The sequence below is a fragment of the Xenopus laevis genome, chromosome 7L (assembly GCF_017654675.1).
Source record: "Xenopus laevis strain J_2021 chromosome 7L, Xenopus_laevis_v10.1, whole genome shotgun sequence".
Taxonomy (NCBI): domain Eukaryota; kingdom Metazoa; phylum Chordata; class Amphibia; order Anura; family Pipidae; genus Xenopus; species Xenopus laevis.
This window is the reverse complement of record NC_054383.1, coordinates 6,943,841-6,971,035: the sequence shown is the minus strand read 5'-3', so window position 1 is coordinate 6,971,035 and position 27,195 is coordinate 6,943,841. Positions and strand designations below refer to the sequence as shown.

At 41.2% G+C, this 27,195-nt stretch overlaps 1 protein-coding gene across 1 annotated transcript; it reads right to left on the bottom strand.

The window, feature by feature from the left end:
- Positions 1-1,087: 1,087 nt before the first annotated feature.
- Positions 1,088-26,605, bottom strand: LOC108696050 (tumor necrosis factor receptor superfamily member 6). Its single transcript, XM_018225038.2, has 11 exons — positions 26,458-26,605; positions 17,603-17,768; positions 14,339-14,476; positions 13,777-13,897; positions 12,992-13,047; positions 7,831-7,881; positions 7,721-7,737; positions 6,594-6,626; positions 4,062-4,082; positions 3,824-3,845; positions 1,088-2,557 (listed from the first exon to the last, which is right to left on the bottom strand). The coding sequence occupies exons 1-11, from the start codon at positions 26,491-26,493 to the stop codon at positions 2,274-2,276; spliced, it is 945 nt and encodes a 314-aa protein (XP_018080527.1). The 5' UTR covers positions 26,494-26,605; the 3' UTR covers positions 1,088-2,273.
- Between the last annotated feature and the right edge of the window lie 590 nt (positions 26,606-27,195).

The following is a 27,195-nucleotide window of genomic DNA, read 5'->3' as shown; positions in this document are numbered from 1 at the left end:
TGGGGAGAGCAGGAGAAGAGCTCAACCGCACCTGCCCACCACCCGTGAGGAACACTGCGAGGTCGACCCAAACGTGCCCGACCCGTGGGTATCTGGTCGGCCCGCACATCACTAATAGGATAGTATAAATGTGTCTGTTCAAGAAACCCACCTCTATTGTACACATTGTTTCTCATTTAGAAGTATCATAATATCCATAGTATAAAACAGGAGTGCTCATACTTTACTAATGTAAGATCTACTTTTCGGGGCACATTTACTTCGTTCGAGTGAAGGAATAGAATAAAAAAAACTTCGAATTTCGAATGTTTTTTTTTGGCTACTTCGACCATCGAATTGGCTACTTCAACCTTCGTCTAGGACTAAAAAAATCGTTTGACTATTCGACCATTCGATAGTCGAAGTACTGTCTCTTTAAAAAAAACTTTGACCCCCTACTTCGCCACCTAAAACCTACCGAGGTGCAATGTTAGCCTATGGTGAAGGTCCCCATAGGCTTTCTTAGCTTTTTTTCGTCGAAGAAAAATAGTTCAATCGATGGATTAAAATCCTTCGAATCGTTCAATTTGAAGGATTTAATTGTACGATTTTTCGTTTGATTGTTTCATTGAACTAATTGCGGTAAATCCTTCGACTTCGATATTCTATTTAACCTCGACAGTCGAATATCGAGGGTTAATTAAACCTCGATATTCGACCCTATGTAAATCTGTCCCTTAGTTCTGTTGCCCCATTATGATCTACATCCATAAAAGCATTGTTAGCATTCTGTTCCATGGAAAATATTACTTAAATATTGATTTATGCAAAAAGTATATTGTTATATTCAACAAACATCTATTTCTTACGTAACCTTAACATAATAAATATGTGAATAAAAAGCAAGAAACCGGAGGGTGATTTAGCTGTTTGTTGACAGAGTCTTGAGATCTACTGATCACCAGCTAAAGGTCTACTGATAGATCCCCGTCAACCTTTTGGGCACCCCTGGTATAAAATAAGATCATTTTTTCTTCGACTTTTGATAAATCTCCACAAAAAACGGGGGGGGGGGGAAAGAAGTGATAAAAGCATATTGAAAGAGAGCTGGAAAATCAGTCTATTTATTTCTGTAAGGTACAATATATATCATTTCATGGCATCTCTGTTTGACATGAATAAAAAAAAAATTGTTTCAAAGGCTCAGAGATTGGAGTTCAAGTTTTTCTGAAATTGTGCAGTCCATGAAATCCCCAGCGACTGATTTCTAAAAACCACCACAGGTATTATATGGCCTTTTTCCTGAGTAAAACAAGATAATTCCTATGTGACAGAAATGTATTTTTAGAGCCTTGCTTTTCTTGGCTACAGGTTGGCCTGGTAATTTAACCATCCCAATGATCTTATTGGCTACAGGTTGGCCTGGTACCATGAACATTCCATGATCTTATTGGCTAAAGGTTGGCCTGGTACCATGAACATTCCATGATCTTATTGGCTAAAGGTTGGCCTGGTACCATGAACGTTCCATGATCTTATTGGCTACAAATTGGACTGGTACCTTAACTATTCCAATGATCTTATTGGCTACAAATTGGACTGGTACCTTAACTATTCCAATGATCTTATTGGCTACAGGTTGGCCTGGTACCATGAACATTCCATGATCTTATTGGCTACAGGTTGGCTTGGTACCATGAGCATTACATGATCTTATTGGCTACAAATTGGACTGGTACCTTAACCATTCCAATGATCTTATTGGCTACAGGTTGGTCTAACACCTATGCCATACCAATGATCTTAATGGCTACAGGTTGGCCTGTGAAAAGAACATTCCATTGATCTTATTGCCTACAGGTAGGCCTGGTACTATGAACATTCCAATGATCTTATAGGCTACAGGTTGGTAGAGCACCATGGACATTCCAATAATCTTATTGGCTATAGGTTGGCCTGGTACCATGAACATTCCAATGATCGTATTGGCTACAAGTTGGTCTAGCACCATCTAATGATACTAATACTCCAGTAGAGTTAAATGCTGTTCTCCCTTCCACTTTTTCCTAAGAACCATGAATAATGAAAATGCTCCTAATATTCCCATGAAGAACACCCAGCTTGCATGGGCTGCATCATCTTCTTCCTCCAATTTGCATTTCTATACATATAACATGATGATGATTTGCACCACTAATATTCATGAAGAAATAGAGTCTATTCAAGATGCCCACAGTCAAACCACATTTTTTTTAGCAACAAATATCTGCACCTTTCTCCTGTGCAATCTCTTCTTAGGGCTGCACTTTACTTTTTAAAAAATCAATGATATTCTGTGCAGGTCTATTGAAGCCGCGCTCTTGGAGAGTTTCAATGAGTTGCTGAAATGCCCCCGTCTGGCCGTGATACGTATACCAGCTTCTCAGCAACTGGTACTTTCCTTCAAAGCCTTTTCCATGGCTGTTTTTAATGTCATCTATGACAGGTTCCGTTAGATCCATTTTTCTTACACATTGTACCATCTGCTCGTACAGCATTTTACCAGCCAGGTCTTGTAGATGAGGTTCCAAATCAATATCTAAGGGGAAAATACATGTTAACATGATCGGTTCGTTTTGAATTCACTTTAAGATACTGGTGCACCTAACGCAGAATTTGTAGCAAAGGATTTTGAGCCTGGAAAAAACATCATCCCATGTCAGAAATGGTTCTAGGGAGTGAAACTAAGGCAGAAAACTGTTTTTGGTTGAGGAACTGCTAAATGCAGGACACACAAATAACTGTGTGTCTACAACCAAATGGGCCCATACCAAAGTGAAATAATAATGGGGGTATTTATTATAAGATAAAATACAACTAAACTACTTTAGATGTCTCTGTGTCATGTCCACTTGAGGTGGATCATGGGCCAATTTGGATCAGTCCAAGTCCTAACAAATTTCTCTTTGGATAAATCCTAGTCAGCCCCTTCATGTAGGTCCAAGACTCATCCCCCCTTTCCCTGGCTATGGAGAATAATAAAGCAGTCCAGGAACTTGTGAGAACCAGAGCTCTGTACCTGGGTAAGAACCCAAGTAGGAATGGGTTCTTAAAGGGATACTGTCATGGGAAAAAAAACATTTCCAAAATGAACCAGTTAATACTGCTGCTCCAGCAGAATTCTGCACTGAAATCCATTTCTCAAAAGAGCAAACAGATTTTTTTATATTCAATTTTGAAATCTGACATGGGGCTAGATATTTTGTCAATTTCCCAGCTGCCCCTGGTCATGTGACTTGTGCCTGTACTTTAGGAGAGAAATGCTTTCTGGCAGGCTGCTGTTTTTCCATCTCAATGTAACTGAATGTGTCTCGGTGGGACATGGGTTTTTACTATTGAGTGTTGTTCTTAGATCTACCAGGCAGCTGTTATCTTGTGTTAGGGAGCTGTTATCTGGTTACCTTCCCATTGTTCTGTTGTTAGGCTGCTGTGGGGGGGATATCACTCCAATTTGCAGTACAGCAGTAAAGAGTGACTGAAGATGATCAGAGCACAAGTCACATGACTTGGGGCAGCTGGGAAATTGACAATATGTCTAGATTTCAAAATTAAATATAAATAAATCTGTTTGTTCTTTTGAGAAATGGATTCCAGTGCAGAATTCTGCTGGAGCAGCACTATTAACTAATTCATTTTGAATAAAAATGTTTTTTTTCCCATGACAGTATCCCTTTAATTGTATCCCTTCTCTCCCATATCATTTCCACCCTGTACATGCCAGGGAATGGAAGGCTTCCATTGTTTGCATTAAAACCTTATCAATATACCATGGAACATGAACAAATTAATACATGTTTTTTTTTACCTTTAAGGTATGAAGGATAAGGCTAGAAAAAAAAAGAAAAGAAATAAATCAAAATATTGTCCTATTGTCCTAAATATGGATATCACTGAACTAGTGGACATTTGGAGTCCAATCAAAATGAATGTAACATTGACAATATCACTCCTAATATATAATACATTAATGAACAAGAATTTACATTTGATACATAAAATGAGCAAGAAGCATTTTAACAGGCAGAATAGAATAAAATCATTACCTCAGCTTGGGGAGCTCGTGGCTAATGTCAGGAAAGGAAAAGAAAAAAACACAAACTGTCATATGGTCCTCCTGACTGTCACATGTCCCCCAGATGTACCAAGAAAACACACACATAGATCCATAGGGCAACTTGCTAAAGCAGCACTCGGGTTATTAAATAGATAACTAGCGCTCAACTTAGTCCTTCAGTGGGATTCTGCGGCACTCTATTCACTTGTATAGGATTTTCAGGGGTGTATTTTTCAGTGGCTGAAAGTTAAAGGGGTTGTTCACCTTTAAATTAACTTCTAGGGGCAATTTATCAAGGGTCGAATTTCGAAGTTAAAAATACTTATGAAAATTCGACCATCGAATTAAAATACTTCGACTTCGAATATCGAAGTTTTTTTCATCGAATTTGGGGTTCCTGCGGTCGAAGTAAAATCGAACGATCGAACGATTATATCGAACGATTGGAACGATTTTATCGATCAAACGAATGATTTTACTTTGAATACCAAAAACTTTAAAAAAAAATGCATTAGAAGGTCCCCATAGGCTAACATAGCACTTCGGCAGGTTTAATTTGGCGAACTATCGAAGTCGCAGTTTTTCTTAAAGAGACAGTACTTCGATTATCGAATATTCAAACATTTTTTTAATCGAATTCGAAGTAAATTCGAAGTAGTAGTATCCTATTCGCTGGTCGAAGTATCCAAAAAATTACTTCGAATTTCGAAAATGATGTAGAAAGTGATATTTTGAGACAATTTGCAATTGGTTGTCATTTTTTATTATTTGTGGTTTTTGAGTTATTTAGCTTTTTATTCAGCAGCTCTCCAGTTTGTAATTTCAGCCATCTGGTTGCTATGTCTCAAATTATTAGGGATGCACCGAATCCAGGATTCGGTTCGGGATTTGGCCAGGATTCGGCCTTTTTCAGCAGGATTCGGCCGAATCCTTCTGCCTGGCCGAACCGAATCCTAATTTGCAAATTAGGGGTGGGGAGGGAAATCACATGACTTTTTGTCACAAAACAAAAGTAAAATTCCCACCCCTAATTTGTAAAATTATCATTTGCATATGCAAATTAGGGTTTGGATTTGGTTCGGTATTCGGCCGACAAATTATCCTAGCAACGATGTACTGATTTGAATAAGAGACTGAATTGTTTTTTACAATTGAAAACTGGAAAGAATCACAAGAAGGCGGCAAATAATTAAAAATGATACAAAATAAATAATGAAGGCCAACTGAAAAGTTTCTAAGAACTGACGATTCTATAATATATTAATTGTGAAATTAAAGGTGAACAACCCCTTTAAGTTTGCCATACAAGTAAATACAGACTTGCGAAATTTTCCCTCTGATAGACTGTGGCGTGCTCTGTCTGATGTTCCCCCACATGTGACATTAGCTCCCTGTCACCCAAACCTTCTTAGTAATGGATCCTGCCTGCAATAGTACAGGCCCCATTAAGAAAAATAAAAGCAATCAAACTAGCGTTCATGACCACACCCCTGATCCACCCACACAACTAACTCCTCCCCACCCGCTCTCCTATCTGCGAGTGGGGAGGGAAGATTTAAGCGAGAGAAAGACGCTGGCAAGGAATGGATTGGCGAGGGACCTGCTAGGGATCGATGTGCGCCAGGATTTTTTTTCTGGGGGGGGGAAGGCACACACTTACTGCTATTGTAGTATCCACTGGGGCCTCTGATTGGTTTCCCATGCCTGGCGGTACCGTGTCAATACAAAAAGGTTTGTATCTGCTCCATGGGGCACATTTACTGCCATTCCGATTTTTTTTTAAATGTGAAATCAAAAATCTAAAATCTAAAAAAGTTAATAAACCGACCCATAAATGTGTGTTTTCTATACAAACCAATTGTGTCCCTTCTTCTAATACTAATGCACTATTTGCAGCTCATGATTAGTGACGGGCGAATAAATTAGCCAGGCATGAATTCACGCCAAATTTCCACGTTGCGCAGCCATTGAATAAATTCGCAAAACTGCCGCAAAAGTTCACTGGCGTCAAAAAATTTTGGACGCGCGCTGGAGAAGTCGCTCGCGTCAAAAACAGTCACGCGTCAACATTATTCGGACGCCCATTGACGTTAACGATGGAGTCAAAATGCGGGCATCAAAATTTGTGTTTCGTGAAAACGTTCAAATTTCCCGATTTTTTCACGAAAACGGTAGAACTTTTTTTGTAAACTTTCCGATTTCCAGATTTTTCGCTAATTTTTCGCCGTTTCGTGAATTTCACATGAAATTTGCTAAATTTTCGGCGAAGCGAAACAAATTCGCCCATCACTACACATGGTACACAATGCAGAACACAGTGGGGATCATTTATAAAACGATGGGTAGATTTGCTCCAGGGCGGCTTCCCATAGCAACCAATCACTAATTAGATTGGATTTGTCTGCAAACAGAACAATGGAACAAACATCTGATTGGCTGACATGGGTGATACTGCAGCACTTGAGCAGTGGGAACTACAAATAAAACGGATGCAATGATATATATGATGAAAGCAGCCTACCGGAACTATGATCCTTGTCTTTTGTCTGCATCTCTGCAAAGAGAAGAATTATGATTATTCAACAGCAGATCATTTGCTTCTTTTGCTCGTTTAATTGCGACTCTAAATACAGATTTTGTTTGTTTAGTTGCCCAAAAATCCTCCCTTGGTAACTTTAAGGGCAGAGACACACGCTCAGATTCGGGGAGATTTAGGGGGCCGATTCACTAACTTCGAGTGAAGGATTCGAAGTAAAAAAACTTCGAATTTCAAAGTGTTTTTTGGGATACTTCGACCATCAAATGGGCTACTACGACCTTCGACCACGACTTCGAATCGAACTATTCGAAATAAAAATCGTTCGACCATTCGATAGTCGAAGTACTGTCTCTTTAAGAAAAAACTTCGACCCCCTAGTTTGCCATCTAAAAGCTACCGAACCCAATGTTAGCCTATGGGGAAGGTCCCCATAGGCTTGGCTAACTTATTTTGATCGAAGGATATTCCTTCGATCGTTGGATTAAAATCCTTTCGTATCTTTCGATTCGAAGGATTTTATCGTTCGATCGAAGGAATAATCCTTCGATCGTTCAATCGCACTATTTGCGCTAAAATCCTTCGATATTCGAAGTCGAAGGATTTTAATTCCCAGTCGAATATCGAGGGTTAATTAACCCTCGATATTCGACCCTTTGTGAATCGGCCCCTTAGTCTATCGGCTCATCTTCGGGGCGACTAATCTTCCCGACCTGCCTCCCACTGGCTAGAATGTAAATCGACGGCACTTCCTGCCTCACGAGGAAACTTCGGGCGACTTTGGAAAATGAATCTCTCCAAGTGTCATCCCACCGGCGATTTACATTCTAGCCGGCAGGAGGCAGGTCGGGAAGATTAGTCGCCCCGAAGAAGAGCCGAGCGACTAAATCTCCCCCCGAATCTGAGTCTGTCTCTGCCCTAAGAAAAGGGGAGTGTGGAGGGACAGTAGAGGCAAATAAGCAGTTTGGGGGAATGACAGGCAGAAACTGATACATCAGTAAGTCAAGCAGAAAAGTAAAATATTTCCCAAATTAAAATGGCCACTGAACCTGCTCAGTAGTGAAAAACAATATATGAAATGTGCCACATTCAGGCATTGGAAATGTACTTACTACACACACAACTGCACCTAGGAGAAAAATAAAGAAATATGGTGTTTATTCAGCTGGATGGCAGTTGCATGGAGGAACTAGTTGACTTGCTGTATTGGCTCAGTACTTACACACAACCAGTGGTATCAGTGCTCCTAATGCCGCCCAGTGGCTCCGGCTACCTGCACAGGAGACATCAAAATACAAATATCTTAAAGGTTCTCACTGCAATATCCATACAGTGCTCTACAGATTAAAGGGAACCTCAGACTTATAGTATTTTCTTGGTTACGCTCATCCTATTGTTACCCAATCTTTAAAGGGATACTGTCATGGGAAAAAAAAAAAATTCAAAATGAATCAGTTAATAGTGCTGCTTCAGCAGAATTCTGCACTGAAATCCATTTCTCAAAAGAGCAAACAGATTTTTTTATATTCAATTTTGAAATCTGACATGGGGCTAGACATATTGTCAATTTCCCAGCTGCCCCCAGTCATGTGACTTGTGCTCTGATAAACTTCAATCACTCTTTACTGCTGTACTGCAAGTTGGAGTGATATCACCCCCTCCCTTTTATCCCACAGCAGCCTAACAACAGAACAATGGGAAGGTAACCAGATACAGTAGCAGCTCCCTAACACAAGGTAACAGCTGCCTGGTAGATCTAAGAACAACACTCAATAGTAAAATCCAGGTCCCACTGAGACACATTCAGTTACATTGAGAAGGAAAAACAGCAGCCTGCCAGAAAGCATTTCTCTCCTAAAGTGCAGGCACAAGTCACATGACCAAGGGCAGCTGGGAAATTGACAATATGTCTAGCCCCATGTCAGATTTCAAAATTGAATATAAAAAAATCTGTTGGCTCTTTTGAGAAATGGATTTCAGTGCAGAATTCTGCTGGAGCAGCACTATTAACTGATGTGTTTTGAGAAAAACATGTTTTCCAATGACAGTATCCCTTTAAGAAGACAGTCTGTAATTATGGTACAGGCATTTCTAGCACCAATATTACAGCTAAATACACTTGCTGGTTCAGGAATGACATTTTATATTGTAGAGTGAATTATTTGCAGTGTAAACAGTGTCATTTAGAAATAAAAACGACATCATAAAAATCATGGCAGAATTCTGTGCTTAATCTCCTCCAGCACAAGTGAAAAAACATCAGAAAATACCAATTCCCGCTGGTATCCGTGTAAATCACTGGCGGTAAAACATTGTAATCCAGTAAGAACCTTATTCTGAGGCTGATTCAAACGTTTTAGCAGCAGCACAGATCTAAAACTCAAGCCTTTACCAGGATTTGGATGCATTTAGCAGATGATAAAATAACTAAGGCAAAAGGAAACGTCTCCAATGTATTTCAAGTGAATAAAAAAAGGAATCGGACACGAAACAGGGTTTTATAAAGGTTAAAACAATGAGGTAAAAGAGCAACTCAATTAATTCTTAAAAAGTTAACTTCTCTTAGAATTCAAAATATAACTTGAATTTTTACTTTCACTCTTCTTATCTCCCCCACCCCCTTACCCTCCCTCAAAACTAAACTAAAGGTGACCATAGAGGCAAAGATCCTATCGTATGAATCGTGGATTCGTACGATTTTCGGACCATTTGTGGAGATTCCCAAATTTTTCGTCCGCCGGAGCTCAGTCGTTTGGTCGATCGGACAGGTTTGATTTTGTCCCGAAAGATCCCGCCGGAGCCCATTGTGCTCCCTATGGCCGAACGTTCAGATTACCGCCGATATAGCCATGCCCGTTAGTGGCATATCGGGGAAAGATCGACTCGTTTGGCGATGTCACCAAACGAGCGGATCTTTTCGTCTATGGCCACCTTAAGGCACTACAAGAGGCCGCTGGGTACAATGCTTCTATACTAATTGTATCAACAACTTGTAAGAGGGTGAACCAAATGTTGTAATTGAATTGTGGTTGAAAGTTGATTGAATAATGTGTGTGAGTATGTGTTAAAAATTGTTGAGAGTGTTATTTGGGTGAGTGGCCAGCAGGGTAAGAAAAGTGTAATTTATTCCCCATTCAGGGCCGGATTTACATAGTGGACGCCCCTAGGCCCACTGCTGTTTGTCGCCCCTGTCCCCTCCCCTTTTTTCGTGCAAATTTTCATCATCTGGACCAATGTGGGTGTGGTTGGGCAGCATGCCGCCCCCCATAAAATCCTGCCGCCCTAGGCCCGGGCCTAGGTGGCCATTACACAAATCCGGGCCTGTCCCCATTAGCAGATGGGAGGCACATGAACAGACTGAGGACCAGCACATACAGAGGAAGTGATACAGCAGTGACTGGGAAGCTGGGCAGGTATAAAAGAAGGCCACACCCTAGTTAGAGTCTGAATGGGAGGATGCTGTCAGAGGAGGAGCAGTCCTGAAGAAGAGCCACAGCAGAAAGGAAAGTAAGATAGAATTTAGCATAGTAGTTCATAGTTAGCAGGCACTAGGTGTCTGAGATAGGGAAGTTAGCATGGGTAGTCCTTGCCCCACCTAGGAGTGTAGTGGAAACTAGTTTTCCGTGGATACCCCACAAGTTAGGGACCCAGAATATAGGGAAGACACAGGAGAGGGTTAAAGGACAAGGAAAGTCTAAAGTAGAATAAGGCTAGAAATGCTGTATTTTGTACACTAAACATAAGCATGAACTGACTGCACCACAAGCCTAATCAAACAAATGATTTATGCTTTCAAAGTTGGCCACAGGGGGCTGTCATCTTGCAACTTTGTTAAACATCTTGGCCTGACCCTGACCCTGCACATGCTCAGTGTGGTCTGGGCTGCTTAGGGATCTTCATAAACAAAGCTGCTTGAGTTCTGCATGGCTGGGAAGTTAGACAAGGGCTCCCCCTGCTGTTCATAAGTATAATTGTTCCCCATAGCAGCTAGGGACCGTCTGACAATTCCTATCCACAGCAGTAAATGAAGGGAGAATTTCACTGCATACAGTCAGGTTTCTTAAAAAAAACGGTACATATTTTTTAATTAAAGTATATTGGACAAAGGTTTCTTTTTCATTAAAGAAAGTAAAAATGGGATTTTATTTTTTTGCCTTTCCTTGTCCTTTAAAGAGGCCTGAGGCATGAAGAAGGACTGTGAGTGGTCGCGGTCGGAATAGTAAAGGGGTGCTGGTCGAGCACTGAGACGGGAAGGCTTGGCGGAATGGTAAAGGGGTGCTACAGTGCACCGGATTACCGAACCAAGTGGTGGACGAGTCCGGAATGGTAAGAGTTAACCCTGCCTGAGATCTGGGAAAGGCCCTAGGAAATTGTGGTGGAAAATTAAGTAAAGTTGTGACACAGGAGTTGATGAACGCATGAATGCGTGTAACCAGCAAGTGTGACTGTACAAAATTCTTGTTACTCCAAATAAATCAGAAATATTTTTATTTAAAAAATTACTACATCTCACGATTGTTTCCTGTAAGGGGTTAACAGCTGGAGGGCCCCCTACAAACTTATTGTACAATACTATGGAATTGTGACATACGATGATACCACTTGACATGTCTCCATGTACCAATTTACTAGTATTACCAGCTGTTTAACCTACTATATTTGAAAACCAATAAAAACATTCAAATAAAAACAGTAAGAACTTCTAACTCCTTAACATGGAGATGCTGAATGATTCCCGGACACAAATTCCCAGCCAGGTCTCTGCATAGACATTTATGGCACAAAACTCTAATCGAACATTCAGGCCCGGATTTGTGGAAAGGCAACGTAGGCCCGGGCCTAGGGCGGCAGGATTTTAGGGGGCGACATGCTGCCCAATCACACCCACATTGGTTCAGAAACACTGGGGATGCTCAGGAGATAAAAATTTAATTTTAAATTTCCCGTCTGCAAATGAAAATTTGCCTGAATAAAAGGGAGAGGACAGGGACGACAAACGTCAGCGGGCCAAGGGGTGCTGCTATGTAAATCCGGCCCTGCCTACATTACCCATAGTTACATAATTACATAATAGAATTGGGTTGAAAAAAGACAAAGTCCATCAAGTCCAACCCCTCCAAGTGAAAACCCAGCCCCATACACACACCCCTCCCTACTGTCACATAAATTCTATATACCCATATCTATACTAACTATAGAGTTTAGTATCACAATAGCCTTTGTATTATGTCTGTCCAAGAAATCATCCAAGTCCCTCTTATAGTCATTAACTGAATCATCACCCGGCAGTGCATTCCCCAACCTCACTGTCCTCACTGTGATGAACCCCCTACTCTGTTCCTTTAAATGAAACTTCTTTTCCTCTAGTCTGAAGGGGAGGCCTCTGGTACGTGATTCTCTTTATGGGTAAAAAGGTCCCCTGCTATTTGTCTATAATGTCCTCTAATGTACTTGTAAAGTCTAATCATGTCCCCTCACAAGCGCCTTTTTTCCCCCAGAGAAAACAACCCCAACCTTGTCAGTCTCCCCTCATAATTTAACTCTTCCCTCCCTCTAACCAGTTTAGTTGCACTTAGTCTCTGCACTCTCTCCAGCTCATTTATATCCCTCTTAAGGACTGGAGTCCAAAACTGCCCCCATACTCCAGATGAGGCCTCACCAGGGACCTATAAAGAGACACAATTATGTTTCATCCCTTGAGTTAATGCCCTTTTTTATACAAGAACTTTATTTGCTTTAGTAGCCACAGAATGACACTGCCCAGAATTAGACAACTTGTTATCTACAAAAAACTCAAGATCCTTCTCATTTAAGGAAACTCCCAACACACTGCCATTTAATGTATAACTTGCATTCATATTATTTTTGCCAAAGTGCATAACCTGCATTTATCAACATTGAACCTCATTTTCCAGTTTGCTGCCCAGTTTTCCAGTTTAGACAAATCACTGTGCAAAGTGGCAGCATCCTGCATGGAACCTATAGTTCTGCACAATTTAGTCTCATCTGCACAAATAGAAACAGTACTTTCAATGGCCACCTCCAGGTCATTAATAAACAAGTTGAAAAGCAAGGGACCTAGTACAGAGCCCTGCGGTACTCCACTAACAACACTGGTCCAATTAGAAAATGTTCCATTTACCACCACTCTTTGTAGTCGATCTTTTAGCCAGTTCTCTATCCAGGTACCCATATTATTCCTTATCACCAGTAGATGGCAGTATCACCATAATCACCGAATTCCCCATTTCCCACATATACTGTAAGTGTAGAAGCACCAAATTATGGGATTTTTTTCTGCACCAAACAACAATACAATAGGTTTTGGCATAAATGTGGTGCATTAGACCTTATTCCCAAACATAAGAGCAAAGTAATATCACCTTTGCACACCGTGTCTTTTGTCGCTGTGCATTTTTCTGCAATGCCGTTTCCACACCTACGATGAAAGGCACAAACGTTAGAAACTGTCAATTCTTCTAATCAAGGGCCATTTCTTGCTACACTTTATACCGGTATACGACATTATAAAAAACCTTGTGTGAATTGCTGATAGTTAAAGGTGTTTTCCGCCTTTAAATTAACTTTTAGCACAATTGAGTGAGTGAGTCAATTTGCAATTCGTTTGAATTTTTAATTATTTGTGATTTTCTGAGAATGATATTTATTCATTCTCCAGTTTGCAATTTCAGAAATCCAGTTGCTAGGGTCAAAACTACCCTAGCAACCATGCACTGCTTTGAATAAGAGACTGGAATATGAATGGGAGAGGGAGTAATAGAAAGCAGCAATAACTAATCATGTGTAGCCTTTTTGAAAGCTGGAAAGAATCAGAAGAAGAAGGCAAATAATTCAAAAACTATATAAAAAAAAGGACTGATATCATTAGATACTCGCTCATGGAACAACAAAGGGCACCATATTGGCACCACAATGCCGATATTTATTTATCTGATTCTAATTCTGCAGAACTGGTCTTTGGAATATGCCACCACTAATATCATGGGACTTAGGGTTTTCCCTGGACTGCTCAAGGCTCACTTAAAGGAGCTGCAACACTAATATGGTGATGGTATTTTTTCGCTTGCACTTTTATGGCATGTGCCAAATCAACCTGGAAAACGGAATATAGTGATTCACACAAACAGTGCAGAACAATTGCACTCACTGGGTACAGGGCAGACAGTGATCGCAGATCCTGGGGTCTTGGCTGGTATTTGAACTGCAGAAATAATTGGCTTTGCATTTACACACCGTATCGTGAAAGACTGTGCAAGGGGAATCAACTTCTGAAAAAAAAAAAACATTACAAGGTATTACAGGTGTTATCAGGAAACCAGTTATTCAGAAAGCTCCAAATTACAGACTCCGTTGCATCCAAATAATCCAAAATGATTTTCCTTTTTCTGTGTGATAATAAAACAGTCGCTTGTACTTGATCCCAACTAAGATATAATTAATCCTTATTGGAAGCAAAACCAGCCTATTGGGTTTATTTAATGTTTATATGATTTTCTAGTAGACTTAAGGTATGAAGATCCAAATTACGGAAAGGTTTGGTATCCAGAAAGCCCCAGGTCCCCAGCATTCTGGATAACAGATCCCCATTTAGAGAGCTCAAAGTGAGTACTAAGCTGCATGCAAGAGAGAGCGCCCCTGGTGAGCACACATCTGTCTGGGGTCTAGATGTGCCAAATCGTTATGGAAACCCAAAGTCAACTTATACCCACCTTGTTCCTGGTCACATGGTTTGCAGCGGAGGCACTGATTGTAACCATTGAGTTGGTCCATATAATCCTTCCCTTCAGTGCAAGGTATACAGGTGGAGTTCTCGTGTTCTTTCTGACAGTCATTCTCTACACGGGTCCCTACATGAATAAATCAAGAACCAAGTAAGTGGTAACCATAAACCCTCACCATATACTGTCACAAAAAGTCACAAGATTTTCCTCCCCGCCCCTAATTTGCATATGCAAATTAGGAGCAGGATTCGGGTAGAAGGATTCGGTTGAATGGCGACAGGGCGACGATTCATCGTGCGGCGCTCGATTTCTCTTGCCTTGCTATCTCCTATAAGGAAGGCAGGGAGGAGAAATCAAGCACCGCACGATGGATTGCCCGATCGCTTTCTGAAGAAGAGCACAAGTAAGTTATTTCTTAATAAAGACTTTGTGGTTTTAAAGTTTAATTTGTCTTGGTGCTTTTTGTTTCGATGTATACTAACGAATATTTTATAAAAAATGTTGATGTTACTGGTCCTTTAAGGGGGGCCACGTGGGATATAACTGTTCAGTGAGTTTGCAATTGATCCTCAGCATTCAGCTCAGATTCAAAAGCAACAGATATGACCCATGTGGCCCTCCCTCAAGTTACTGATTGGTTACTGCCTGGTAACCAATCAGTGGAAAGCAAGAGAGCTGAAAAGCAGGAAGTAGTGTTCTGGCTATTATGTTACACATCCAGTCACTCCAGTCTTTATACATTACATTTTTGGCTAACTAACTATATTAGAAACATTTTTTATTTTGCACAGTCTATCTATTTACCCAGTTTTTATTTTTATACCGAATTAAACCAAAACCAACTCATGGTTTTACATTTCAATTTGAAAATTTACAACAAGGAAGTGGAAATAAACAGGTATAATTATCCCTGGAATCCCCTGAGTTATGTGTGAGCACAAATACTTACCAAAAAAAAATATGCTGCAATATGTTAGTGGTGCAAGTTAATGATTAATAGGGGTACATACCAGGTTCTTATAGAAACCCTTCAGACATCCAGAGACAAGCAATAAAAACAGAGAGATAGACAAGTCATTGCTAGATAGGCATTTTATATTCGATGTAGGAGGCTAAAGAGATATCATTATTCATTACTCATATTTTAAACACCATTTTTTTTTTTTTTAAATCTAACACTATTCCATATAGATGACTTGAGTAATAATCAGCCTGCAGCCTTGTGCCTTCATATTAGTGATGTGCGGGCAGACGCGATACCCTTGGGATTTATGGGGGTCGGGTGGGTTCGGGCCGACCTTGTACTCTTCTTCACGGGTGGCAGGTTGAGCTTTTCCCCTCCCCCCCCGCCCACCAGCTTGCACTGCCGGCTTCTGACTTCCAGCTTCTTCTTTTATAGACACTGCGCCTGCATGCCCCGCCCCTTTTGTGAGATCATCAGGGGGCGCGGGTCTATAAAAGGAAACCGGTAGGAGGGTGCGGGTCAGGAAAAACTGACGTGCTCATCACTACTTCATATCCGAGGTTTCAAACCTTTTATACACATGAGCCTCATTCAAATGAGCAACCCACACATGAAAAAAGTACTGGGGTGCCAAATAAGGGCTGTGATCGGCTATGTGGACTGAAAGCCTACATTTTGGAATTACACCGGGTTTTTTGTATAAGTTCCCTGTATAACTCAGTCTGCAGCCTTGTGCCTTTATATGGTCACAGAACAACCCCTCAGTGACTTCTAATATCCTTATCATTTACAGTAGGGGGTACATTATCCCTTATAATACATGAGTGATACTCAGAGTTCCCTGTATAACTCAGCCTGCAGCCTTGTGCCTTTATATGGTCACAGAACAACCCCTCAGTGACTTCTAATATCCTTATCATTTACAGTAGGGGGTACATTATCCCTTATTATACATGAGTGATACTCAGAGTTCCCTGTATAACTCAGCCTGCAGCCTTGTGCCTTTATATGGTCACAGAACAACCCCTCAGTGACTTCTAATATCCTTATCATTTACAGTAGGGGGTACATTATCCCTTATAATACATGAGTGATACTCAGAGTTCCCTGTATAACTCAGCCTGCAGCCTTGTGTCTTTATATGGTCACAGAACAACCCCTCAGTGACTTCTAATATCCTTATCATTTACAGTAGGGGGTACATTATCCCTTATAATACATGAGTGATACTCAGAGTTCCCTGTATAACTCAGTCTGCAGCCTTGTGCCTTTATATGGTCACAGAACAACCACTCAGTGACTTCTAATATCCTTATCATTTACAGTAGGGGGTACATTATCCCTTATAATACATGAGTGATACTCAGAGTTCCCTGTATAACTCAGCCTGCAGCCTTGTGCCTTTATATGGTCACAGAACAACCCCTCAGTGACTTCTAATATCCTTATCATTTACAGTAGGGGGTACATTATCCCTTATAATACATGAGTGATACTCAGAGTTCCCTGTATAACTCAGTCTGCAGCCTTGTGCCTTTATATGGTCACAGAACAACCCCTCAGTGACTTCTAATATCCTTATCATTTACAGTAGGGGGTACATTATCCCTTATAATACATGAGTGATACTCAGAGTTCCCTGTATAACTCAGCCTGCAGCCTTGTGCCTTAATATGGTCACAGAACAACCCCTCAGTGACTTCTAATATCCTTATCATTTACAGTAGGGGGTACATTATCCCTTATAATACATGAGTGATACTCAGAGTTCCCTGTATAACTCAGTCTGCAGCCTTGTGCCTTTATATGGTCACAGAACAACCCCTCAGTGACTTCTAATATCCTTATCATTTACAGTAGGGGGTACATTATCCCTTATAATACATGAGTGATACTCAGAGTTCCCTGTATAACTCAGCCTGCAGCCTTGTGCCTTAATATGGTCACAGAACAACCCCTCAGTGACTTCTAATATCCTTATCATTTACAGTAGGGGGTACATTATCCCTTATAATACATGAGTGATACTCAGAGTTCCCTGTATAACTCAGCCTGCAGCCTTGTGCCTTAATATGGTCACAGAACAACCCCTCAGTGACTTCTAATATCCTTATCATTTACAGTAGGGGGTACATTATCCCTTATAATACGTGAGTGATACTCAGAGTTCCCTGTATAACTCAGCCTGCAGCCTTGTGCCTTTATATGGTCACAGACTTGTAACATCCTTATCATTATAGTAGGGGGTGAATTATAAAAAGCAAATATACATAATAAAGAGAACTCACCAGCTGGACATTTCCCACAGCAGAATTGATTACCAGGATATTGCCAATCTAGACATTTTGATTGTCTTTTAAAAACCTTGTGCAGTGACAATGATGGTTTAGCAATGAATGTGTTTGAGGAATCTTCTATATTATGTATTGCAGATGCAGAATTCCTTTCCACTGCCTGTGGATATAAAATATAACACAATAAGTTGAAATACAAGTATAGATAACATCTGGAGGTTATTCTCTTCATACTACATAACTGAATGGGGTTTTTACATTCCAATAAAAGGTCTGATCCCTGGGCTTATCTGCATTAGACCCCTTAGCAATCCCCCTGGGAAACTGGAACTAGACTTCCATATTACTTGCATGGGTGATGCACCAATGAGGCAAGTTGAAAAACGGGTTACCTGGGATGGCAAAAAATTATGAGCCAAATTTCCCGGTTTTAACCTGGAAATTCTGTACAAGAGAGCACACTTGCACCCCCAAGACCCCCTCCAGCACAGGTACAGTTAAGTGCTTGTAAGGGGGTGAAATGTGAATTAATATATAACTAGTTTGACCACTAAGTGGGAGTGAGTCCAAAGTAAACTGTGAAATTGTTGGTAGTGAAAAGTGAATAAAGAAAACAGGAACAGGAAATGTGTGGCCATTTTGGCAATGATAGTGGAAGGGACAGCAGCCTATGTCAGGGAAAGGTGAGGAACTAAGATTGTGCTGCAAATGAATATGTTTAATTACCCCCAATTACATTTTGGGCATAAATAAATGCTTAGTGAGTTAGTAGAAGTCATAGATATCAGCACAGTCGCCATCTTGGTCAGACAGATGGGTGTCCTGTAGTCCCTTGGTAGTAGGGGGTGGAGTTTGCAGCAGGATTGGGTTGGTTTTGGGTGAGAAATGTGTGTGGGTGGAACAAACTGGGGCAGATGGTCAGAATGAGGTTGGCAGCCCAATTCTACTCCGTAGGCAGGTCCCATTTACTTCCCAGGGGAATGGACAGTGGAAATTTACCCAGGGCCCCTGAGAGGCAGACCCTGTGAAGTAAATATTAAGAGGTACAGTATGTGTTTATTTTGATGGTGAAGGTTCTAGTGATGAGATACTGGCTTATTGTGCAGTTTCAGCCTCCGCTACACACACGCTCATCCGAAGCCTTCCTTATTATTTCCCACAGAAGTATTATTTATTATCACCTATAATCAATCTAAGGACTCAGGGGATAAAGGATAGAATGGCTAGTCCAAAGATAGTGAAAGAGTCACCACTGTCATAGGAATTATTTAGGGATTGGGATCTCCCTTTGCTATTTGGCGTCACTTTTTCTTAGTGAGTCGATAGAGCCGCAGTATGAGTACTTTGTTCCTATAATTCAAGCCTGCCTGGGAAATCTAACGCATAGGGTGAAGTTCACTAATATTACCTACCTGATCCCACCTATAAACTGGTGTTAGTGCACGGTGCTCCAGGTTAGTGATCCAGATCTCTACAACATTCTCCATTGCTTCATAAAGTCACCACTAGGGGCAGAATAATACCCTTTTCTAATCCCAACAAGTCGGAATCTTTTAGACGACATCCCTGTTCTGCTTCTGCCTAAAACCCAGTCCACTTTTTTTCCCCTCTGAGGTCCAGTATTTGGGATTGTTCTACCTGTAACAGGGCCGTTGAGTTCAGGGGGATAACTATAGGGGGACCAATGGAACTATATTAATTAGCCATTTCCGCCTATGTTTGGGGTCATATTCCCATAATTTACAGGGGCCCTAAATATATTTAGCAACTTCTAGTTACAATTGAATTTCCTTTGCCGGGTGGAGCAATATGGCCGGCACAAGCGATTTACATGCAGGTGAATTAAACTGTTTAAAACCCAATCAGAGCAACATAAAGGGGAAGTAAAACTAACCAATAACATATTCTTGTCATTATACTGTAACATTGTGTTTTTGCAGCACACCCCCAGCCCAGCACTGAGGGTTGCACTTTTGTTTTTTTTAACCATGTTTTTCCTTTTCAGATGTAATCTCGTTAACCCTCGCAACCCCAGCAAGATCAAGCCACTGACAAATATAAAGTACATTGAAGCCATTGTACAAAGCAATGCAAAGTGGAACAGGGACATGGCTCCAGGGCTCTCTTTTCTTTCCCCCAAAGAGAACACAAGATTATCCGCAAGGTTCCATTTTATTATTATTCACCCTGTATAGAGAGTTGCACAAAAGCAGGATGTGGTTTCCTATGAGACCACAGTTCTCACAAACACACAGCTGTACAATAGAGATGTTCTTACTATTGGCTGTACTGAGTCGCAACCTCCCTTCCTACTGTAACCACATATACAGCACGGCATCTGCCCACCTAACTAACGCCATAGGCAGGCATAAAGCACAGGGGTCTCCCCAGTACCATGAGTTCCCCGGCTCCCCCTATAGACAAGAGTGATGTTTTAGGGGATGCCCATGTGCTGCCCACTTAATAAAAGCCGACAGGGATGAATGCAGAGAGAGGAAGAGGGGGCAAGGTGCCAAGTGCAAAAAAGCACATTTTGTAGCTTTGTTATTTCTCCTACTCAATGTAACTGAATGTGTCTCAGTGGGACCTGGATTTTACTATTGAGTGTTGTTCTTAGATCTGGAAAAGGAAATACTGGCACACAGAGTGTTTGCAGCAGGTAAACCTTGCTTTTATTCAAAAAGTGCGGAATGTGCAACGTTTCGGGGTCACGCCCCTTTCTCAAGTTTGAGAAAGGGGCGTGACCCCGAAACGTTGCACATTCCGCACTTTTTGAATTAAAGCAAGGTTTACCTGCTGCAAACGCTCTGTGTGCCAGTATTTCCTTTTCCTGATACATTTGGGAGGCTGCCGTGTCCTCTCATACTGGGCACCAGGCTACAATCGCCAAGGACTGCTGTGGGTGTGCGATCGCTCTATCTTGTTTGTTCTTAGATCTACCAGGCAGCTGTTATCTTGTGTTAGGGAGCTGTTATCTGGTTACCTTCCCATTGTTCTGTTGTTAGGCTGCTGGGGGGAAAAAGGGAGGGGGTGATATCACTCCAACTTGCAGTACAGCAGTAAAGAGTGACTGAAGTTTATCAGAGCACAAGTGACATGACTGGGGGCAGCTGGGAACCTGACAATATGTCTAGCCCCATGTCAGATTTCAAAATTGAATATAAAAAAATCAGTTTGCTCTTTTGAAAAATGGATTTCAGTGCAAATTTCTGCTGGAGCAGCACTATTAACTGTTGTGTTTTGAATAAAAACATGTTTTCCCATGACAGTATCGCTTTAAGAGATACATATACTGTTAATATGAATGAATTTTGTTTCAACAGCGCCACCTACTGGTCAGTTTCCCACCAGTCTGACCAGCAAGTAGTCAAGGAAGTTGTCAGGAGAAAGAAAGAGGCTGATGTTCTTCTGCTTAGGAATAAAATTAGAAACCTTTCTCAAATTTTTCCTAAGCAGAAGAACATCAGAGCAGCCTCTTTCTTTCTCCCAGCCTCAGACACCCCTGCTCCCTTGCTGCGCCGCGTTGTGTGCTCAGTCACTCCCTTAATTTATATGCCAGCACGGATGTGTAGGTGGCTCGGATCATTTTAATACAATGATCGAGGGGTCTGGCCCGGCAGGGGCCCATCACGGGTCGGGACCCACCGGATTTTTTCCCGGTTTCCCGCCGGGCCAGTCCGACCCTGCTTTCTCCTGACAACTTCCTTGACTACTTGCTGGTCAGACTGGTTGGAAACTGACCAGCAGGTGGCGCTGCTGTAACAAAATTCATTCATATTAACAGTACATGTATCCCTTAATATCTTGGAATTAAAAATAAATAAATAATGAATGTACATTGCAAAAGTGCTTAGAATAGAACCCTCGTTAATTTTCCATTCACTTATTTTTAAGGTTTACTTATCCTTTAACCTTTAAACACCTCCAGCTGTGGACTGTGCCTTATTACAAACCCCTTGCACTTACCCATCATAGTTATCCCCAGTACAAATAATTGAAACTAATGATTTTTGGGGCTGTACAGGAGTTGGGCAACAGAATTTCATTAGACTAAAGTGGAATTTCCCTTTATAAAAATCCCCAATTTGGCCCAGCCCCCCCTGCTCCAGAACTGTGCCCCCTTTTATGTGTCTCGTGCCTTGATCATTCTGTGGTTTTACTGCTGTAAACTAGAAATGTTGCCGGATCTGTAATAACAAGTTGAGACTTTCAGCAGGAAAGGGGAACTAACTGATTCACTTCTTCACATTCTGGTGTTTGTCTTATGGTTTTCTGGTCACTTCAGGGAAGTCATAAAGCAGTTCCGTCTTTCTATGACCCTAAAACTGATATTTATACAAAACTAATCTCTGCATCAGCCATAAAACATAAAGATGTCTCAGTATATTAGGCCCGATGAAATCATTATTATGGTTTATATTATTTTATTATTATGATTATATATTATAGCTTAAAATCCTATAATATTATTTTATTGCATAGAATCCTTGCCATAAAGCAAGCCCAGATTGCCGTTTTTGAAGGAAAGGAAGTAGAAGTCCTCCTGTGGAAGGGGAGGGAGGCAAAGGGACCAGAGGAATTATGGGTACTTCTTAGGGTTTATGGAAAGAGGGTCGCAGGCTTCAGATTGGAACGTGAAATACTCAGGTTATAGCGCCCTTTAGGAGTGTCAGCGACACCCTTTTGAAAGCTGGAAAGAGTCAGAAGAAAAATACAAATAAAACGATAAATACTACAAACCAATTGAAAAGTTTAGAATGGGCCATTCTATAACGTACCGTATATACTCGAGTATAAGCCGACCCGAGTATAAGCCGAGGTACCTAATTTTACCTACAAAAACTGGGAAAATGTATTGACTCGAGTATAAGCCGAGGGTGAGTGGGTTAAAGAAAACTGGTACATTTCACAAGTCTAAGCCAAGGCAGTTTGTCAGCAATGGAGAATGGGTTGAAGTCTCTTGTACACACACATAACACATATTTATGGTGCCTCAGTCTAGCTATGTATATCCATCAGTGAAGAGATAGTGTGTGCCATACAGGGGCAGCAGTAATTAGGCATGGTACATGGCTCCTAACAAAAAATGGAGGCTTTCAAGGAGAAAGAAAGGCTGGAAACACTTGGGGTGCCAAACGTTAGGCATCCCCAAGTGATTGTAGCGACATACGGGGCAGCAGTCATTACTGTAGGCATGGTAACACAAAATGGAGGCTTTAAATGAGAAGGAACGGCTGGAGACACTTGGGGATGCCAAACGTTAGGCACCCCCAAGTGATTGTAGCGACTTACCAAAACCCCAGGACCTATAGGAGTGAGCACCACGGAGAAAGCTATGGTACTTCTGTCTTCGCGCAGCTGCGCATTTCCCTCTACTGGCGCATGCGCATTTGAACAAAAAAGCCGACTTTACAGTTAAAGTTCGGCTTTTCGTTCTAATGCGCATGCGCAGCTGCGTGAAGACGGAAGTACCGGTAACTTTCTCCGTGCTGCTCACTCCTATAGTAAATCGCTACAATCACTTGGGGGTGCCTAACGTTTGGCACCCCCAAGTGTCTCCAGCCTTTCCGTCTCATTTAAAGCCTCCATATTGCTCCATTCACACACCATTTGTTCTCCTGAAGCGCAGCCTTTCAGTTTTGCGTACTGACCCGAGTATAAGCCGAGGTACAGTTTTTCAGCACATTTTTGGTGCTGAAAAACTCGGCTTATACTCGAGTATATACGGTACTAAAAGTTAACTTAAGGGTGAATCGCCTCTAATGATTATAGATTAAAGAACCACCCAAATAACTGTAAAGTATGTGATAATTCAGGTAGGAGACCTTTTTCCGGCATTAAAAGAAATACAATACATATGGGTTATAGAAATGAAGGGACACCAGGTTCATTTAAGGACAAAGCAAAATGTAAAATTCAATGTATAGTGGGTGACGCTTAAAGGAGAACTAAAGCCTAGCTAAAGAAGTAGGTAGAAATGTTGTACATGGTGTTTTGTGCTTCTGTACCAGCCCAAGGCAACCACAGCCCTTTAGCAGTAAAGATCTGTGTCTCCAAAGATGCCCCAGTAGCTCCCCATCTTCTTTTCTGCTGATTCACTGCACATGCTCTGTGCTGCTGTCACTTACTGAGCTTAGGGACCCACTCACAATATACAGTACACATAGAATAGAAATGTCACAATATAAGGCTTATAAGTAATTAATACACATAATTACTACATGGCAGCACAGAAACCAGCACAGCACAGAAACAGTGCAATTAGCATCAGAATTGAATAATCAGCAAACCTGTAGCATCAGCTTATATTACAGCCAGGGAAGCTCATTTTCTGCTGGATAATTAGTGACGAGCCCTAAGCTTAGCTTCTCAACAGCCAATCAGAGCCCACTGAGCATGTGAGTGTCACAGACACTTTCCAAGATGGTGACCCCCTGTGACAAGTTTGAAGTCCTGGATCATTGCTGCTATTGACAAGCTCAAACTTTAGCCTCGTGCAATAAGTTCACTTTATAAAACATGCCATTTTTAGCCACATTCATTTTTAAGGTTTAGTGCTCCTTTAACTCCATATCTGCGCTTTCCCTGTAGTAAACAGCAGGTTTCTATTGAAGCAATAATAGTAGAGGAACTGGTTTGTGTATTGAGGGAATGACAAGTGTCTGAGCAGGGTTTGTTCTCTCACTATTATAAATCACCACGGCGTGGAACCATATTGTTTCTATGGTGAATCAGTGCGTTCTGGTGATATCAATCAGCCCTTTATAGGGTATCATTAGTTAACGAGGCTTATATAATAATGGTGGTTCAGAAGCAAATTGTAAGAGAAAACAATTTGCATAATTACACAGGGGGCGGAGCTCTGGTTAGTAAAAGTGCTCTCCCTAATCTTATGACCTTTCCCTGGAATAATATTGATATGGTTTTAACTATGCGCTAAAAATCTGAATATAGTACAGTATTTAGTCTCTATATAACAAAGCCGGCCCTCAAAAACCTGCAACACCTATACTACTAACAGGAACCTAATGTAGCAACTTATAGTAAGTACATCTGCTTTTCTTCTTATAGCTTGACTATGAAAATATGGAGGAAGAAGGGAAATTCCTTTGCACAGAAAGTACAATTGGCATTAGTCACCGATACACAAGGAAGAAGTATATGTTTAATTTCTTGTTATTCCTCAGTACTATAGGAGCAACTTTAGGTCTCTGCATTGGGCATATTCTGAGTTGGATACTATGTATAAACACAGACAAGGCTGCACAGACCTCTGAGTATCACTCATGTATTATAAGGGATAATGTACCCCCTACTGTAAATGATAAGGATATTAGAAGTCACTGAGGGGTTGTTCTGTGACCATATAAAGGCACAAGGCTGCAGGCTGAGTTATACAGGGAACTCTGAGTATCACTCATGTATTATAAGGGATAATGTACCCCCTACTGTAAATGATAAGGATATTAGAAGTCACTGAGGGGCTGTTCTGTGACCATATAAAGGCACAAGGCTGCAGGCTGAGTTATACAGGGAACTCTGAGTATCACTCAAGTATTATAAGGGATAATGTACCCCCACCTGTAAATGATAAGGATATTAGAAGTCACTGAGGGGTTGTTCTGTGACCATATAAAGGCACAAGGCTACAGGCTGAGTTATACAGGGAACTCTGAGTATCACTCATGTATTATAAGGGATAATGTACCCCCTACTGTAAATGATAAGGATATTAGAAGTCACTGAGGGGTTGTTCTGTGACCATATAAAGGCACAAGGCTGCAGGCTGAGTTATACAGGGAACTCTGAGTATCACTCATGTATTATATGGGATAATGTACCCCCTACTGTAAATGATAAGGATATTAGAAGTCACTGAGGGGTTGTTCTGTGACCATATAAAGGCACAAGGCTGCAGGCTGAGTTATACAGGGAACTCTGAGTATCACTCATGTATTATAAGGGATAATGTACCCCCTACTAAAGAATTCCAATATGACATATCAGGAATATAATTGTATGTGAAGTACAGTGGGCTTTCTGGAAGATTACATTGTATAACTGGTTACGTGCCCTAGATCTCCTTGGCAGCTCTTTCTGCAGGTAATAGATCATGTATATTTAAATATATAGAGATGGAATTTCCAACCCTGTAATTATAGCAGAGGGTAATGGCCCAGACATGTTGGTCTGTATGTGAGCCATTGCACATGCATTTATACAATTCTATATAAATATATTTCTTTCTTTTTTTTGCAACCACTGGTCGGGCCAAGGCATAGAATACAAATGCACCTCCATTACATTTATAAAATCACTTCTAGTCTAAGTTGTACTGGTGTAGTAGTTTCTATGCACATCACGTGCCCCGTCTATTGGTCTTTGATAGGGAGTAACTTATTGTACTCAGACTCGTAGTGAGCAGTCAATGGACAATATATGGAGTCCAGCTTGGACGTCAGCTGGTGTGACACTTAAAGTGATACTGACACTACAAATTTCAAAAAAATTAATCTACATTAAAAGTTGCCTATAGGTCGTGTTGATCGTTTTTTGCAGATAGTTTTGCTTTTGTAATTGTTACTTGAAGTTCCTAAACCTGACAGTTTTGCCAACCTGACTGTCCCATCTCAGTCTGTCGGTTAAAGTTTCTAATACAAATATGGCAGCCCCCTCATACAGTATTTCCTTATTCATGTCTCCTTGTTATGAGTTAACAGTTAGTAACGGCCCCTTGTAACTGCCCAGTATTTCCATCACAAACCTCTATCTCCTGCCTCACTCTTCCCTACAGACCCAAAATGTCCAGTTACAGAGTCTAAACAAGTTCAGAGGCTGTATAAGCTTACCAGTGTGATAAACAGGCAGATCCAGGGCAATAACATATTGTCGACGGCAAATAGACTCAGAAGGACGTGTCTCTGCTTCTGCCAAATAAACTGAAAGTAACTGACTCAGCTCCTTATGTCACAAGCTAAACAAACAACTGGCGGAACGGAAACCCCTCCCTTTAAGGGAAGAGTCTGATACTGAACATTCCCCAAAGCTTTCCCTTCTCTTCTCTACCAATAATAGTCTCTGGGAAGGGAGTGTGACTGTGGGATAGCAGGTATAGTAGGGAGAGATGGTGTCTATAGTAACAGTGGATAATAGTCTCTGGGAAGGGAGTGTGACTGTGGGATAGCAGGTATAGTAGGGAGAGATGGTGTCTATAGTAACAGTGGGATAATAGTCTCTGGGAAGGGAGTGTGACTGTGGGATAGCAGGTATAGTAGGGAGAGATGGTGTCTATAGTAACAGTGGATAATAGTCTCTGGGAAGGGAGTGTGACTGTGGGATAGCAGGTATAGTAGGGAGAGATGGTGTCTATAGTAACAGTGGGATAATAGTCTCTGGGAAGGGAGTGTGACTGTGGGATAGCAGGTATAGTAGGGAGAGATGGTGTCTATAGTAACAGTGGATAATAGTCTCTGGGAAGGGAGTGTGACTGTGGGATAGCAGGTATAGTAGGGAGAGATGGTGTCTATAGTAACAGTGGATAATAGTCTCTGGGAAGGGAGTGTGACTGTGGGATAGCAGGTATAGTA